The sequence below is a fragment of the Culicoides brevitarsis genome, chromosome 2 (assembly GCF_036172545.1).
Source record: "Culicoides brevitarsis isolate CSIRO-B50_1 chromosome 2, AGI_CSIRO_Cbre_v1, whole genome shotgun sequence".
Classification (NCBI taxonomy): domain Eukaryota; kingdom Metazoa; phylum Arthropoda; class Insecta; order Diptera; family Ceratopogonidae; genus Culicoides; species Culicoides brevitarsis.
The window spans coordinates 36,679,202-36,697,331 of NC_087086.1; the positions used below are offsets into that span (position 1 = coordinate 36,679,202).

The 18,130-nt window shown below is 29.4% G+C and overlaps 2 protein-coding genes across 2 annotated transcripts; both read right to left on the reverse strand.

Moving 5' to 3' along the window:
* Window positions 1–45: 45 nt before the first annotated feature.
* On the reverse strand, window positions 46–4,045 carry LOC134831001 (sodium-coupled monocarboxylate transporter 1-like). The gene is made up of 8 exons (XM_063844627.1): window positions 3,805–4,045; window positions 3,580–3,739; window positions 2,634–2,699; window positions 2,484–2,570; window positions 2,239–2,426; window positions 2,125–2,177; window positions 620–1,197; window positions 46–554 (listed from the first exon to the last, which is right to left on the reverse strand). The coding sequence occupies exons 1-8, from the start codon at window positions 4,038–4,040 to the stop codon at window positions 138–140; spliced, it is 1,785 nt and encodes a 594-aa protein (XP_063700697.1). The 5' UTR covers window positions 4,041–4,045; the 3' UTR covers window positions 46–137.
* Window positions 4,046–9,823: 5,778 nt separating this feature from the next.
* LOC134831824 (unconventional myosin-Va) lies at window positions 9,824–18,097 on the reverse strand. Its single transcript, XM_063845646.1, has 7 exons — window positions 17,963–18,097; window positions 14,631–17,748; window positions 14,324–14,572; window positions 14,090–14,264; window positions 11,430–13,026; window positions 10,428–10,523; window positions 9,824–10,369 (listed from the first exon to the last, which is right to left on the reverse strand). Exons 1-7 carry the CDS (start codon window positions 17,981–17,983, stop codon window positions 10,232–10,234), a joined length of 5,394 nt encoding a protein of 1,797 aa, XP_063701716.1. The 5' UTR covers window positions 17,984–18,097; the 3' UTR covers window positions 9,824–10,231.
* Window positions 18,098–18,130: the final 33 nt, after the last annotated feature.

Here is an 18,130-nt window from a genome sequence, read left to right on the forward strand (position 1 = left end):
TTTTAAAAATAAAAAAATATTTTAATTGAATATTTTAAGCCTCCATCTTAATTTTTTTTTATTTAGTATCTAAGTATTTCATTTATAATTTTTTTTTAAATTTTTTAAAATAATTTTAAGTTTAAAAAATCCTCTTTTTACATACTTTCACTTCTTTTAATCATATCATTAGTTTCAACTTTTAAATATTCCTTCATTTCCATTTTTTCTTTCATGAAGAACTTCCTCACAATCGGCGACAGCAAAGCTGGATCGACATTCTCGACGTCTCTTTTGCCAAATATCAAGGCACACAAATTAGCAACTACTATCGTAACTGTCGTTCCTATCAACGAATAATACAAATATGACACGTGATAGAATTTGGCTTCGGGAGTTTCGATATCGTCGAAGGATTTGGTCAAAAGTGTTGAATTGTCGAAGGCATACGTGCAATTTTCAACCGAAGTTGGTTTTTCCGGGAACACTAATCGACCACTTGCGACATCCATTTGCGTGAAATAAACGATTAATGTGCTGCATAAAAGTCCGAAACCTGCTCCGATGATCGTTTCCTTGAAAAAAAAATTTTTTTTTTTAATTATTTCGTCAAAAATTTAATAAAATATGAATTTCTTACCGTTGAATCAATATAAGGCATCACAAATCCAATTGTGAAAATTCCCAACAACGGTCCATACGTCACGCCCGCAAAAGTAATCGCAAGTTGCAAAACCGGCCCAAGTTTCTCGACAATAAAAACCATTCCGGTTGAAAGTGTCCCGAGTACAATTACGGTACTTTTCATAATGATCGCCGTTGCTTTTTCACTTAACGCCGATTTTCGATAAGGTTTGATGAAATCTTCCAAAATGACGGCAGTTATTGAATTCAAGCCGGTCGACAAGGAACTTAACGAAGCCGAAAAAACTCCGGCGATGAAACATCCCGCTAAGCCTGGATAATCTCCGAGAATTTGCATCACAAGTAACGGAACCAATTGATCTTTTTTCTTCACGAGACCCGTAGTTAAGGGATCGCAATCGTGATAAATCGCATAAAGAAGCAGTCCGTTGTACATGGAAAGTCCAAGCAAGACAAAAACGCCCGCGACGAAAATCCAAACAGCTTTACGGGCATCACGCAACGTCGGCAAAGAGACATAACGCTGAACCATCGATTGGCAAATTCCGTTAATGGCGCAATGGAAAACCCATCCTGAAAGGAAATTAATTGAAAATTAAAAGTAAAAATTAATTGATTAATTTTAAATTAATTTTTAGAATTATTTTAATTAATTTTATTTAATTTTTTTTAATAATTCTAAAAATTATTTAAATATTTTTTTAGAATTATTTTAATTAATTTTAATTAATTTTTTTTTAATAATTCTAAAAATTATTTTAAATATTTTTTTAGAATTATTTTAATTAATTTTATTTAATTTTTTTAATAATTCTAAAAATTATTTTAAATATTTTTTTAGAATTATTTTAATTAATTTTTTTAATAATTCTAAAAATTATTTTAAATATTTTTTAAAAATATTTTAATTAATTTTATTTATTTTTTTTAATAAATTAAATTAATTATTTCACTTTAATTATTTTTATTTAAAAAAATAATTTAATTTTTTTACTTTTTTGACGTTTTTGAACGTTAATCGTTGATTGAACACAATAAAATATTTTTTATTTTCATTATTTTAAATTTTTAAATCAAAATTTCACAAAATAAAAATTTAAGAAAAAATAAAAAATTTGGTCACGTGACTCACAAATTTTTTCATCAAATTTTTGATAGAGAATGCGTTTTTAAGCAAGTTACGTTCATATCTAATATAATTTTAAATTTTACACTTTCGTTTTTCAATCAAAAAGAACCAAAAAAATGTCAAAAATTTTCCTTTTTTTTAATTATTTTTATTTTTTCCCCTGAATTTTTTCGGCAAAATCGGAGGGGGGCGACATAAAGTGAAATAATTAAATTTAATGGCCTAATTCTAAAAATTATTTCAAATATTTTTTTAGAATTATTTTAAATATTTTTTTTAGAAAGATTTAAATTAATTTTTTTAATAATTCTAAAAATTATTTTAAATATTTTTTAGATAATTTAAAATAATTTTAACAGACAAAAATTTACCTCCAATGACAGTTGTCCATATCGTTGATCGAATCGTTGGATTGATATCCCAACTAAAAATCACAAAAAAATTAAAAAAAACTTTAAAAATTAAAAAAAAAATTATTTTCTTACATTGGAGGTTCAATTCTCCCGCTATCGTAATTAATTTGAAGAACTGTGCCTAATCCTCCAACAGCGAAAGTTGCTTTGACAGCAACCATAATTAAAGCGAAAATCATGACGACACTTTGGATGACATCGGTCCACACAACAGCTTTGATCCCTCCAACGGAAGTGTAAAAAACTGTAATTGCACACACCTTCAAGAGAAATTTTAGTAAAAAAATATTTTTTTTTTAATTTGCTGAAAATCTTACCACAGGAGTGGTTATGTGAATATTGACGCCTGTAACTGCGGAAAAACTTAAGGCTGGAACGTAAATCATGATGGGCATTTTAACAACCTGTGAAGAAATTTTATTGAATTTTAAGAATTTTTTGAGAATTAATAAAATTTTATAACTTACTGTGCTTAAAACAAACACGAGAGAACCAAAAAGTCGAATTCTGTTATCAAATCTTCTACTGAGGTACTGAAAAATGTTAAATTTTTAATTAATATTAAATTTAATTTCAAGTTAATTTTTTTAAAAATTAATTATTTAATTGTGACTAAATTAAATTTAAAAAAAAATAAAAATTAAATTTAATTAAAAAAAAATAATTAAATTTATTAATTTATTTAAATTAATTTTAATAAAAAAATTAAATAAAATTTAATTAATAAATTAAAAAAAAATAAATTAAATTAATTTCGTTTTAATTCATAAAATTAAATAAATTATTTATTATTTTAATTTTTTTAAATTTTAAATATAAATTTTTAAAATTAAATAATTTTTTTATTATTTAGTTATTACTTAATGTTAATTTAAATTGAATTAAATATTTTTATTTGTAAAATCATGAAAAAATCCAAAAATTAATCTCATAGAAAAAAAAATTTAAAGAGATTTTTTAAATAAAAATAAAAAAATATATATTAAAAAAAAAAATTCTTAAAAATAAATAAAAAAAATATTTTCTAAAAAAAAATTATAAAAATAATCTAATAATTTACCTATTTATATAATTTTTTTTAATTCAAATTTTAATTTTTAAAAATATCTTAAAATTTTGTTTTCTGTGACGAAAATTTTATTTCGTGAAAAAATAATTTTTTTCAATAAATTTCAATAAATAAATTTTGGCTGATGCAATAACGAAAAAAAAACTTAATAATGGCGCGCAAAGTGAATTTTGAATGATTTATTGACCAAAAGCCTCTTCAAACAAAGTCTTTCTTTATCTGAGTTAAATTTGCGTCAAAATTAGTTCAATGTTCTCTTTCAACGAAAAACGCCAAAAATTTTATAATTTTCATCTCGCGTGAATCTCACGTGTTTTCTTCAAAAAAATAAAAAAAAATCTTACCTCATAAAGAGAAGTCAACTTCAGTTCATGATAAACGGGCAAATAGAAGAAATGCAGAACGAGTCCCATCAAAACCACGCCGATCAGAATGAAGCAATATTGCGTTCCATAAAGATAAATTTCCGTACTTGTTCCCAACAGTCCGATGCCACTTATCAAGCTGTCACAAATATTTACAAAATTACTCCTCAAAATTTCCTTGTTTGCGTTTCTCGCCAAAATTACCTTGCAACGAGTGACATTGCTACCGGAAAAACCTTCATTTTTCTCCCGCCAACCAAATATTCGAGCGCCTCGGAGCCCCGTCGGACCTTTCTGCCGCGCATTTTTTTGTGCTTCACATGATCCTGCCAGCCAAAGAAGACGCCAATGGCACTGCAGAGCGCCAACATCAAGATAAAAACGAGATAATCGGGCCATCCGAAGCGTTTTAGCGACTCACTAACTCCCGCAATATCCATCGTGTTATCGCGACGGAAGCTAATTAAATACTGATTATGCACAACGAGAGATGTCAAGTGTATGAAGTAGCACTTTTCTTTATTTGCATCTTGTCATATCAGGTGAGATAACGAGTCGCTGACTTTTTTTTTTCGTTGTTTGCTCTCAGCAAGTTCAGCTTTACGATATTTTGTAATTTCTTTGACTTTGATCTAAATTTAGTCTCAAAATTTCCATTATTTCATAAAAAATTTAATTTAAAAAAAAATTTTTTTCAGTTTCAATTTTTTGGCAGTTTTGAGTTATAAAATGATTAAAAATGATAAATTAGAGCCTTCTGACAAATTTTTATCCATTTGGAGCAAGATTTGACAAAAATTGCTTTGACACAGTTTTTGACATAGTTTTTTTGCTCTTGATTTAGTTTTCAAAACAAAACTATGTCAAAGAAAATTTTTTTTTCAGTTTCAATTTTTTGGCAGTTTTGAGTTATAAAATGATTAAAAATGATAAATTAGAGCCCTCTGACAAATTTTTATCCATTTGGAGCAATATTTGACAAAAATTGCTTTGACACAGTTTTTGACATAGTTTTTTTGCTCTTGATTTAGTTTTTAAAACAAAACTATGTCAAAGAAAAAATTTTTTTTTCAGTTTCAATTTTTTGGCAGTTTTGAGTTATAAAATGATTAAAAATGATAAATTAGAGCCCTCTGACAAATTTTTATCCATTTGGAGCAAGATTTGACAAAAATTGCTTTGACACAGTTTTTGACACAGTTTTTTTTTGCTCTTGATTTAGTTTTCAAAACAAAACTATGTCAAAGAAAAAAATTTTTTTCAGTTTCAATTTTTTGGCAGTTTTGAGTTATAAAATGATTAAAAATGATAAATTAGAGCCCTCTGACAAATTTTTATCCATTTGGAGCAAGATTTGACAAAAATTGCTTTGACACAGTTTTTGACATAGTTTTTTTTTGCTCTTGATTTAGTTTTTAAAACAAAACTATGTCAAAGGAAAAAAAAATTTTTCAGTTTCAATTTTTTGGCAGTTTTGAGTTATAAAATGATTAAAAATGATAAATTAGAGCCCTCTGACAAATTTTTATCCATTTGGAGCAAGATTTGACAAAAATTGCTTTGACACAGTTTTTGACATAGTTTTTTTTTGCTCTTGATTTAGTTTTTAAAACAAAACTATGTCAAAGAAAATTTTTTTTTTCAGTTTCAATTTTTTGGCAGTTTTGAGTTATAAAATGATTAAAAATGATAAATTAGAGCCCTCTGACAAATTTTTATCCATTCGGAGGAAGATTTGACAAAAATTGCTTTGACACAGTTTTTGACATAGTTTTTTTGCTCTTGATTTAGTTTTCAAAACAAAACTATGTCAAAAAAATTTTTTTTTTCAGTTTCAATTTTTTGGCAGTTTTGAGTTATAAAATGATTAAAAATGATAAATTAGAGCCCTCTGACAAATTTTTATCCATTTGGAGCAAGATTTGACAAAAATTGCTTTGACACAGTTTTTGACACAGTTTTTTTTTGCTCTTGATTTAGTTTTCAAAACAAAACTATGTCAAAGAAAAATTTTTTTAGTTTCAATTTTTTGGCAGTTTTGAGTTATAAAATGATTAAAAATGATAAATTAGAGCCCTCTGACAAATTTTTATCCATTTGGAGCAAGATTTGACAAAAATTGCTTTGACACACAGTTTTTGACATGTCAAAGAAAAAAAATTTTTCAGTTTCTATTTTTTTGCAGTTTTGAATTGAGAAATGATTAAAAATGATAAAGTATTTTGACAATATTTGACAAAAAGTTTTGCTCTTGATTTAGTTTTCAAAACAAAACTATGTCAAAGAAAAAAAATTTTTTTTTTCAGTTTCAATTTTTTGGCAGTTTTGAGTTATAAAATGATTAAAAATGATAAATTAGAGCCCTCTGACAAATTTTTATCCATTTGGAGCAAGATTTGACAAAAATTGCTTTGACACAGTTTTTGACACAGTTTTTTTTTGCTCTTGATTTAGTTTTTAAAACAAAACTATGTCAAAGAAAAATTTTTTTTTCAGTTTCAATTTTTTGGCAGTTTTGAGTTATAAAATGATTAAAAATGATAAATTAGAGCCCTCTGACAAATTTTTATCCATTTGGAGCAAGATTTGACAAAAATTGCTTTGACACAGTTTTTGACACAGTTTTTTTTGCTCTTGATTTAGTTTTTAAAACAAAACTATGTCAAAAAAAAAATTTTTTTTTCAGTTTCAATTTTTTGGCAGTTTTGAGTTATAAAATGATTAAAAATGATAAATTAGAGCCCTCTGTTAAATTTTTATCCATTTGGAGCAAGATTTGTCAAAAATTGCTTTGACACAGTTTTTGACACAGTTTTTGCTCTTGATTTAGTTTTCAAAACAAAACTATGTCAAAGAAAAAAAATTTTTCAGTTTCAATTTTTTGGCAGTTTTGAGTTATAAAATGATTAAAAATGATAAATTAGAGCCCTCTGACAAATTTTTATCCATTTGGAGCAAGATTTGACAAAAATTGCTTTGACACAGTTTTTGACACAGTTTTTTTTTGCTCTTGATTTAGTTTTTAAAACAAAACTATGTCAAAGAAAAATTTTTTTTTCAGTTTCAATTTTTTGGCAGTTTTGAGTTATAAAATGATTAAAAATGATAAATTAGAGCCCTCTGACAAATTTTTATCCATTTTATTTGACAAAAATTGCTTTGACACAGTTTTTGACACAGTTTTTTTTTTTCTTGATATAGTTTTCAAAACAAAACTATGTCAAAGAAAAATTTTTTTTTTCAGTTTCAATTTTTTGGCAGTTTTGAGTTATAAAATGATTAAAAATGATAAATTAGAGCCCTCTGACAAATTTTTATCCATTTGGAGCAAGATTTGACAAAAATTGCTTTGACACAGTTTTTGACATAGTTTTTTTGCTCTTGATTTAGTTTTTAAAACAAAACTATGTCAAAGGAAATTTTTTTTTTCAGTTTCAATTTTTTGGCAGTTTTGAGTTATAAAATGATTAAAAATGATAAATTAGAGCCCTCTGACAAATTTTTATCCATTTGGAGCAAGATTTGACAAAAATTGCTTTGACACAGTTTTTGACACAGTTTTGCTTTGATTTAGTTTTCAAAACAAAACTATGTCAAATGAAATTTTTTTTTTCAGTTTCAATTTTTTGGCAGTTTTGAGTTATAAAATGATTAAAAATGATAAATTAGAGCCCTCTGACAAATTTTTATCCATTTGGAGCAAGATTTGACAAAAATTGCTTTGACACAGTTTTTGACATAGTTTTTTTTTGCTCTTGATTTAGTTTTCAAAACAAAACTATGTCAAAGAAAAATTTTTTTTTCAGTTTCAATTTTTTGGCAGTTTTGAGTTATAAAATGATTAAAAATGATAAATTTTCTGACAAATTTTTATCCAAGCAATATTTGACAAAAATTGCTTTTTGACAGTTTTTGACATAGTTTTTTTTTGCTCTTGATTTAGTTTTCAAAACAAAACTATGTCAAAGAAAAAAAATTTTTCAGTTTCAATTTTTTGGCAGTTTTGAGTTATAAAATGATTAAAAATGATAAATTAGAGCCCTCTGACAAAATTTTATCCATTTAGAGCAAGATTTGACAAAAATGGCTTTGACACAGTTTTTGACACAGTTTTTTTTTGCTCTTGATTTAGTTTTCAAAACAAAACTATGTCAAAGAAAAAAAATTTTTCAGTTTCAATTTTTTGGCAGTTTTGAGTTATAAAATGAAATTTGATTAAAGAAAAAAAAAATCAAATAAATTAGAGCCCTCTGACAAATTTTTATCCATTTGGAGCAAGATTTGACAAAAATAGCTTTGACACAGTTTTTGACAGTTTTTTTGCTCTTGATTTAGTTTTCAAATTAAAACTGTGTCAAAGAAAAAAATTTTTTTCATTTTCAATTTTTTGGCAGTTTTGAGTTATAAAATGATTAAAAATGATAAATTAGAGCCTCGTGACAAATTTTTATCCATTTGGAGCAAGATTTGACAAAAATTGCTTTGACACAGTTTTTGACATAGTTTTTTTTGTTCCTGATTTAGTTTTCAAAACAAAACTATGTCAAAGAAAATTTTTTTTTTCAGTTTCAATTTTTTGGCAGTTTTGAGTTATAAAATGATTAAAAATGATAAATTAGAGCCCCCTGACAAATTTTTATCCATTTGGAGCAAGATTTGACAAAAATTGCTTTGACACAGTTTTTGACACAGTTTTTTTTCCTGATTTAGTTTTAAAAACAAAACTATGTCAAAGAAAAAAAAAATTTTCAGTTTCAATTTTTTGGCAGTTTTGAGTTATAAAATGATTAAAAATGATAAATTAGAGCCCTCTGACAAATTTTTATCCATTTGGAGCTTTTTGACAAAAATTGCTTTGACACAGTTTTTGACACAGTTTTTTTTTTGCTCTTGATTTAGTTTTCAAATCAAAACTATGTCAAAGAAAATTTTTTTTTCAGTTTCAATTTTTTGGCAGTTTTGAGTTATAAAATGATTAAAAATGATAAATTAGAGCCTTCTGACAAATTTTTATCCATTTGGAGCAATATTTGACAAAAATTGCTTTGACACAGTTTTTGACACAGTTTTTTTTCTCTTGATTTAGTTTTCAAAACAAAACTATGTCAAAGGAAAAAAAATTTTTCAGTTTCAATTTTTTGGCAGTTTTGAGTTATAAAATGATTAAAAATGATAAATTAGAGCCCTCTGACAAATTTTTATCCATTTGGAGCAATATTTGACAAAAATTGCTTTGACACAGTTTTTTTGCTCTTGATTTAGTTTTCAAAACAAAACTATGTCAAAGAAAAAAAATTTTTCAGTTTCAATTTTTTGGCAGTTTTGAGTTATAAAATGATTAAAAATGATAAATTAGAGCCCTCTGACAAATTTTTATCCATTTGGAGCAATATTTGACAAAAATTGCTTTGACACAGTTTTTTTGCTCTTGATTTAGTTTTCAAAACAAAACTATGTCAAAGGAAATTTTTTTTTTCAGTTTCAATTTTTTGGCAGTTTTGAGTTATAAAATGATTAAAAATGATAAATTTGAGCCCTCTGATATTTTTTTTTCCATTTGGAGCAAATTTGACAAAAATTGCTTTGACACAGTTTTTGACACAGTTTTTTTGCTCTTGATTTAGTTTTTAAAACAAAAATGTCAAAGGAAAAAAAGTTTCAATTTTTTGGCAGTTTTGAGTTATAAAATGATTAAAAATGATAAATTAGAGCCCTCTGACAAATTTTTATCCATTTGGAGCAAGATTTGACAAAAATTGCTTTGACACAGTTTTTGACATAGTTTTTTTTTGCTCTTGATTTGGTTTTCAAAACAAAACTATGTCAAAGAAAAAAAATTTTTTCAGTTTCAATTTTTTGGCAGTTTTGAGTTATAAAATGATTAAAAATGATAAATTAGAGCCCTCTGAAAATTTTTATCCATTTGGAGCAATATTTGACAAAAGTTGTAGTTTTTGACACAGTTTTTGACATAGTTTTGCTCTTGATTTAGTTTTCAAAACAAAACTATGTCAAAGAAAATTATTTTTTTTTTCAGTTTCAATTTTTTGGCAGTTTTGAGTCATAAAATGATTAAAAATGATAAATTAGAGCCCTCTGATAAATTTTTATCCATTTGGAGCAAGATTTGACAAAAATTGCTTTGACACAGTTTAACAAAAAAAAAAAAATTTAATTTCTTCATAATCTCTTTAATTTATTTTTCGATTGATATTTTTTTTAATTATATTGCGAACATTAATTTTAAATTTTATAACAATAATACATTTTTAACAGGAATACGTTTTTTTTGCTCAATAATTATTTAGAAATCTCATTTTAAGGAGCAAAGCTGCGATATTTAGATTAGGTACTTGAATTTCATTGCAGTTGTAGATTTTTTTTCTACAACATGGAACGGAATGTTTTTATTTTTAAGTTTTTTTTTAAATATTTAAAAATATAAATATATAAATACTTCTTTCTATAATTTTCTACAAATATAAATTAATTATTTTTTTTTATAAATTATAACAAAGTACGTTTTTCGTTTCATTCACTGCCAATTTTGGAGCAAATTTTAAGGAATGTTTTTTTTATACAAATATGTAAATTCTTGATATAAAGGAAGAAGGCAATAAGCTCGTTTCGATTAAATTTTCGTTAAAAGGCCATCTAGTTGCAATCCGCTTGGGATTTCAATTTCTTCTAATTTTTTATCGCTCTGTTTATAGACTACAGCAAGTCCGATAACTGCGTTCTCGTCAATGGCGAAGGTTTCGTCAGCGAGCTAAAATGGAAAATTTGTTAGATTTTTTTTTTATTTTTAATGAAAATTTAAAACTTACGTTTCCGGGACGTCTTTTGAGCTTATCTGCCAATTTTTCGATAAATGCGGGTTTGATTGAATTTTCACAGTCGTCTGAGGTGTAGGATTTTATGATCTAAAAAAATTAAAATAAATTTAATTATTTATTAATTAATTTTATTTTTATTTAATTTAATGATTTTTTTTTCTAATTTTAAATTTATTTAATTAGTGATTATTGAAGTTTTAAAAAAATATTTTTTTTTATTTTTATTTAAAAAAAAAAAAATAAAAATTAAATAAAATTAAAAAATTAGTTGATTAAAAATTTATGAAAAATTTATGAGTTAGTATAATTAAATTGATTAAATAAAAAATAAATTAACTTTAAATTCAGTATTTTTGAATAAAAAATTTAATTTAAATTAATTTCTTTAAAATTTATTTTTTTTACATTTTAAAATGAAAAAATAAAAATATTTTTTAAAAAAATAAAAATTTATTGAATTAAAAATAAATTAATTTAAATAAAAAACTTTTTTTTTTTATAATTAATTTAAAAAAAAATTAAATAAATAAAAATAATTTTAAATTATTAAAATAATTAAACTAATTTTTTTTAAAATTAAATTTTACTTTTCTAAAATTAAAAAAATTAACAAAATTCAAAATTAATAAAAAAAAATATTTTAAATTTGTTTAAATTGTATTTAATTATATTTAAATTTGAATGAAAAAAATTAAATTAAAAAAAAATTAAAAAATCATTACAAAATTAAAATTAAATTTAAAATAAAAAAAAATAACAAAATTTAAAATTAATAAATAAAAATATTTGATTAAATAAATTTGAATTAAAAAAAAAATTAAAAAATTAATTAAATTTAAAAAAATAAATTAATTAAAAAATTAAAAAATAATTAAAAAAATAAATTAATTAAAAATTGAATAAAAAAATTAAAATTAAATTAAATTTTACTTTTTAAAAATTAAAATAAAATTAAAAAAAATTTAAAATATTTTTATTTTTTCAGCAACTCACCTTCAAAACTTGTCCTGCCGTCAAATGAGGGCACAATTCGCACAGCGATTCAATGTCTTCCTCCTCCAACTTTCGCGCTTGCAACACTTGAGCGACTTCATTGAGCGGTTGCAACGGATTCAGCACATCTTTCGACAACTGCGTCTCCCGAATCCATCCTTCCAAGCAACTCACGTTATACCGAATCCTCATTCCCGTCTTCCACATGCAAATTTCGGGGCGCAACATCAAATTATTCATGGCAACGGCGCAAATATACTTCATGAGCTGCGTTATAAACTGCTCGATGTAACACGGATCGAGCCCAAAATACTTCAATTTCTGATAAACGCTGTCGAGATGTTTAATGAGTGACTTTGGCTCGGTCGGCGATGTCGGACTTGCCGCTTCCAAGGATTTAGTTCGCGAACGGTTGAGTCCTCGCGACATTTCGTCGTGATCCAGCACTGCAGGCACTATGAATTGCTTAATTATGGCTTGAATTTGGCGAATTAGCACGGCATATCCGGCGAGAATTACTTCGTAAATGACCGAACGATATTCGGAAAGGTCGAAATTCTTCAGTTGTTGCTCGTTTTGTGTGGCACTGTTAAAGGCAAGGTACTCTTCGACACCCCCATATTGCTTTAAAAGGTTCAAAAGTGTGATGGCATTGACGATCCACAAGACCCGATGATCGACGGAATGCATAAATTTGTAAATTTTCTTGATGGCGAGGACAAATTGGCTCAAAAGCGTTCGCACATGTTGATCGGCATTCACTAAATCCGTGTACCGGATGCACATGAAGATGATAAAAGCGGGCAATCCGGGATCTAGAGTCAGCGCCGTGCGAGGACTCAAGTCATGAACGAGCCTCTGAAGGATTTTCGGTTCGTCTTCGGGGCGATATTTGAAAATTCCTTGATAATTTTGTGCCTTTTTCTTCACTGCCAGCAAATTATTTTGCTCATTTTCCGGTTTTGCCGCTGCCGTGGGGTCATTTAGTCCATTTTCCTTGATGACATGCAGCAACATTTTATTTTGCTTCGTTAACTCGTTCAAACGTGCCTGTAACTCGTTCATTTGTTCCTGAATCTCGATATAACTCGCCGCCGATCTCTCGACTTCGCATCGCAAATAATTATTTTGCCGCAAAATTTCTTCAAAAGAATCATTTTCGCTGTCGCCCGTCACTGCGTCGAGTTGCTCGTGCAAAATTGCGTGCAAACGAGTTTTTTCTGTCGTTAAATCGTCAATTTGCTTGTGAAGTTCGACCAATTTTGCGTTTTGTTCCTCCGTTAAGGCTTTCAGTTCGAGCTCCAGTTGCTTGTTGACCAGTTTTTGTGCTTGGAATGCCTCGACGAGCTCATTTTCGTCGTAAACGCGTTCGACATCGACGCGATTTGAGGGTTGCGAGAGCGAACGGAGCGATTCACTTTGTTGTGCGAGGATCGCTTTGAGTTGCACGACTTCTTCGCGACTGCGGGCAAGTTCGTGGATGACAGTTTGATACTGATTTTCGAGTTCCAAGCCGGCAACGTCGCGATCGATGCTGTTGCGGAGCAGTTGGTAGTCTTGTTTGAGCTTTTCGTTTTCGACTTCGAGCTCGGAAAGTCTGAAAAAATAATTTTTTATTAGAAATTTCGAAAAAATTAATAAAAATTTCAGAAAATGAATTTTCGAAATTAAAAATTTTATGAAAATGAACAATTTCGAATAAAAATTTTATGAAAATGAACAATTTCAAATAAAAATTTTATGAAAATGAAAAATTTCGAATAAAAATTTTATGAAAATGAACAACTTCGAAAAAAAAATTTATGAAAATGAATAATTTCGAATAAAAATTTTAAGAAAATGAACAATTTCGAATAAAAATTTTATGAAAATGAACAATTTCGAATAAAAATTTTATGAAAATGAACAATTTCGAATAAAAATTTTATGAAAATGAACAATTTCGAATAAAAATTTTATGAAATTGAATGATTTCGAATAAAAATTTCATGAAATGAATAATTTCGAATAAAAAATTTTCGAAAATGAACAATTTCGAATAAAAATTTTATCAAAATGATCAATTTCGAATAAAAATTTTTCGAAAATGATTCTTTTTGAATAAAAATTTTATGAAAATGAACTTTCAAAAATAAAAATTTTATAAAAATCAACTACTTCGAATAAAAATGAATAATTTCGAATAAAAATTTTATGAAAATGAACAATTTCGAATAAAAATTTCATGAAAATGAACTTTCGAAAATAAAAATTTTATGAAAATGAACAATTTCGAATAAAAATTTTACGAAAATGAATAATTTCAAATAAAAATTTTATGAAAATGAACAACTTCGAATAAAAATTTTATGAAAATGAATAATTTCGAATAAAAATTTTATGAAAATGAACTTTCGAAAATAAAAATTTCATGAAAATGAACTTTCGAAAATAAAAATTTTATGAAAATGAACAATTTCGAATAAAAATTTTATGAAAATTAATAATTTCGAATAAAAATTTTATAAAAATGAATAATTTCGAATAAAAATTTTATGAAAATGAATAATTTCGAATAAAAATTTCATGAAAATAAACAACTTTGAATAAAAATTTTATAAAACTGAAATGTTTCGAATAAAAATTTTATGAAAATGAACAATTTCGAATAAAAATCTCACCTAATAATGTCAGCAACCGTAATTTTCGAATTAGTTTTATCCCTGAACCGCCCAATTTCCTTCCTCAAAATCTCCCCGCGACTTTTTTCCTCTTCCAACAGCTTCCTTAAACGCAAAATTATCGCTGTGGCATCTTTGTGAGCAACTTTATCCCGATGATTTTCATACAAATGAACTAAAAACACAAAAAATCAATAAAAAAATTATTTTTTTTATAAAAAAAAATATTCTTACTATCGGACAAATTGGAAGATCTCTTCGACTCCAAGGAATCATCATTCGACGTGTTACTAATTGACTTTGAGTAAACTTCAAGCTCATTTGGATGCGTCAAGATATACTGAAGTCGCTTGACCTCAACTTTCAACGATGCGTTTTCGTTCTCCAAATTTTCCTTATCTTTCACCGACTTCTGATAAGCGTTGTGAATTTCGTTGTTATCGACATTCAACATGATTTTGCTGCGTTTCGTCGAGGGCGAGTCTACGATGGAGATAAAAAAAATTTTTGAACATGAAAAAAAAATTAAAAAATGACTCACCTTCCCGATTTGTCGTCAAAATCTCCAATTTTTGATACAATTCGTCTTTTTCGGCAATCCATTGTTGCTTTTCGTCCCTCAAGTTGTCCTCAATTTTTTGTTTTTCCTGTAAAATGTCCATTTTTTCGTCCTGTTCTTTCTGCAAGGCACTCTGAAGTTCCTCCAAAGTCACATTTTTTTCACTCAAAATATTTTTCGTGCTTTTTAATTCGTTTTCTAAATTTCTCATGTGCTCGAGACGTGATTTAAGTTCCGGCACATCCTTCACCTGAGCCTTCAATCCGTGATTTTCCTTCGTCAAAGTGTCATTTCGTTGTTGCAGTTCGAATATTTTCTGCTCCAATCCCTTATAAAGCTTCTGAATGTGAGTTATGGACCTCGCCTCAGCTTTTAGCTTCTTCAAAAGTCGCTTCGCCAAGAACCTCCGGACCAACGATTGCACTATAATTATACTTTTTTGTCGTTTCGCGAATGCCTGACGTGCCAAAAAGCCTCTGCAGTACCTCTGAACTTGCGTTGCCTTGAAATTATCCAACAAAATTTTGAATTTTCGTCTAACCAGCAGTCCTCGAGCTCGGGTTTGAAGTCCCAAGATGGTTTTTTTCGCGGAAATGAAGCGACTTCGACATTTCCAGCCCCGGAAATAGCGTTGAATGGTAATCGCAGCGCGAGTTTGTCTCAATTCTCTTGCTTTTTCTCGCGCCATGAAGCCTCTTCCATATCGCTGGAGCCCCAAAATTGTATTTTTTATTTTTTCGAAGCGTTTTTTGTAGATAAATCTCCGGATATTAGCTTGAACGAGAATTATCGAGCGTTTTCTGAGGTCAGTTCGAACTTGTTCAAGGAACGCTACTTGCCCAGCCCGGAAAAAAATCTGAGATTTTCCAAAGCGATATTTTTCCGGGTCTCGAATCCATCTTTTGACAATTTTAACGGAAATTTCCTTGATATTCCAGTCTGAAAGTACCATCTCGGCGTGTTTACATAGCAAGTGGTAGCGTTCATAGAAGCGATCGTAAGACCAACGTGATGGAAATCCCGCTGCTGAAATTCGAACCGTTTCTAAGACCCCGCAGGCTCGTAATTGTTGAACAATTTTCTGGGGCTCCCATTTAAAAGGCGCTTTTTCCTCATTTGGCTTGATGCACCGCACATAATGCGACGTTGTCCGACTCAAAGTCGAAATTAACGAAGAAAGGCTCTCCCGAAATTGACTTCCGACGGTTTTTTTCTGCGGTTGTTTCGTCAGTGTCGCGTATTTCGCTCGAATTACGACTTTTTCCTGTCCCGGACTCGTCGGCGAAAGTGAATTTTCTTTTTTATTGTTATTTTCAAGCGATTCCAAGCACATCAGTTGACGACAAAACGGCATATCGGACATTTGTAATACGCCTACCAACTCTTTCGACACGTGATCGCGATTTTTTTCCACAAATCCACGCGATTCGTACTGCACGGTGTCCGAAAAATGCTTAATTACGAAGGCTTGTTGCCCAAAACGGGGTTTCGCGAAGTGTTCGTACTTCGGGCATTTCTCGTAGAGCTTTGTGAGCCACGTTTCGTCACTTCCGTTGACCATGCGACACTCCTCGTCGAGTAAATCGAGCACTCCCAAGCGTTCTTCGATCAAATTGATGCATGGTTGGTTGTCATAAAAGTCAATCATGGTCCAGACGATGCCTTCTTTGAGATATTCTTCCTGTTCCAGCTTGAAAACGTGCTGATTAAATTGCTGCTGGAGCTTTTCATTGGCGTAATTGATGCAAAATTGCTCAAAACTGTTCGTTTCAAAAGTTTCAAAGCCATAAATGTCCAAAACTCCGATGAAAGCGTCTTGTTTCTCGTCCGAAACGAGGTTCTGATTGATGATTTGCACGATAAAATCGAAAAGTTTCGCGTAAATGTGCTTTGCCAAGGCATCACGAGCTGTTTCTGCCGCATGTTTGTTATGCGGGATCAGGACTTGTTCGTTATACGAGTCGATTTGACGTGTAATGAGCCATTTTCGGAGGTCTTTCTTGTTTATTTGAAGCAAATCGCATAAAACGCTGAGGCTTAGGTCGTTTACGGCGATGTTGCAGGCGTCTTCGTGTTCGCCCCCGGACTGATTTCGGCCTGAAGAAACGAATTTTATGTTGCCTAAATGCAAAATTCCCGCCAAAACGTGCATGATGTCTTTAATGGCGTCGACGTCGAAGCCACAAGTCTTCAGAGAATTAATTGTATCTTGAAAATCGGTGGGATCCGAAGCAATTTGAGTCGCATTTCCCTGATTTAAAAACGTAAATTTGTCCCAATCGTCGAGCAAAAGTTCACTCCAGTCGGATTTTGAGGCGCAAAGTTGGTAGAAAATGTGGTAGTTTCGCTCCCCGGGCGATTGGAAGACAACGCGGGACTTTTCCAGCAAATAAGTTTTCATCGTGGCACCCGTGAGGGACATTACACTCATCTCGTTCGTGAAAAGGAGTTGAGTAAATTTCCCAAAACGTGAGGAATTATTATTCCTCGTGGTTTTTGCGTTGCCAAATGCTTCCATAACCGGGCTACTGGCCAAAACTTTTCGTTCGATGTGAGTTTGTGAGTCATTTCCGCCCACAGCAGCGAAATAACGCATCGCATATTTAGCGGACATCGTTTTCCCGGCTCCTGATTCCCCGCTGACGATTATACTGATGTCGGATTTTTCGCGTTCGAGCTTTGCGAAGGCTTCTTCGGCTATGGCGAAGATATGCGGCTCCAATTCGCCCATATTGTGACCTCGATACGCTCGAATTATGTCCAAACCGTATAACGGGAGGTCTTGATAAGGGTTGATGGCGACCAGAATTATGCCGCAGTACGTGTAAATTGTTTGTTTGCCCAAAAAACGCACTTCCAGGTTATGCAGGACATCGGGTTCGTGCAGATATGACAACGCCGTGAGATCATTTTGGCCAATCAGGATACTCGGATTCCTCAAATGCGGTAAATCTTTCTCTAAATTGGCGATTTGCAGCTCTTTTTCGATGCCATCGTCGTCCGTAAGCAGTTTCAGCACTTTGTCGCCCTCCCGGAACGGCTCTTGGATCGTCGCACTTTGCCAAACACGCGTCGGATCCGGAATCCATACTTTGATGTCCTAAAAAAAACAGAGAAAAAATCACGGAAATGTGAGAAAAGGTGAAGGTGTCATGTAAATAAAACAATAGCTGAAAGGCACAGAGACTCGTGCACACACGTAACGTCTTGAGAAAAAAAGAAAACATACAAATACCCGACAACTAAGTTGAAGAAAGACGAGAATTGGGTCAAGATTTGATGAATTCTTTTTTTTAAATTCGAATTTTTTTTACCTTTTGATATAATTCCGACATGATTTTGATGATTCTTTAATTTTTTGACATTATTTGCGATGAAAACTGAAATTTTAATGAGAAACTTTGAATTTTTTGGAAAAAAAGAGGCAGAACACAAAAACACGACTGTTTTGAAGAAGACACGAATTTGAATGAGTAAGAAAT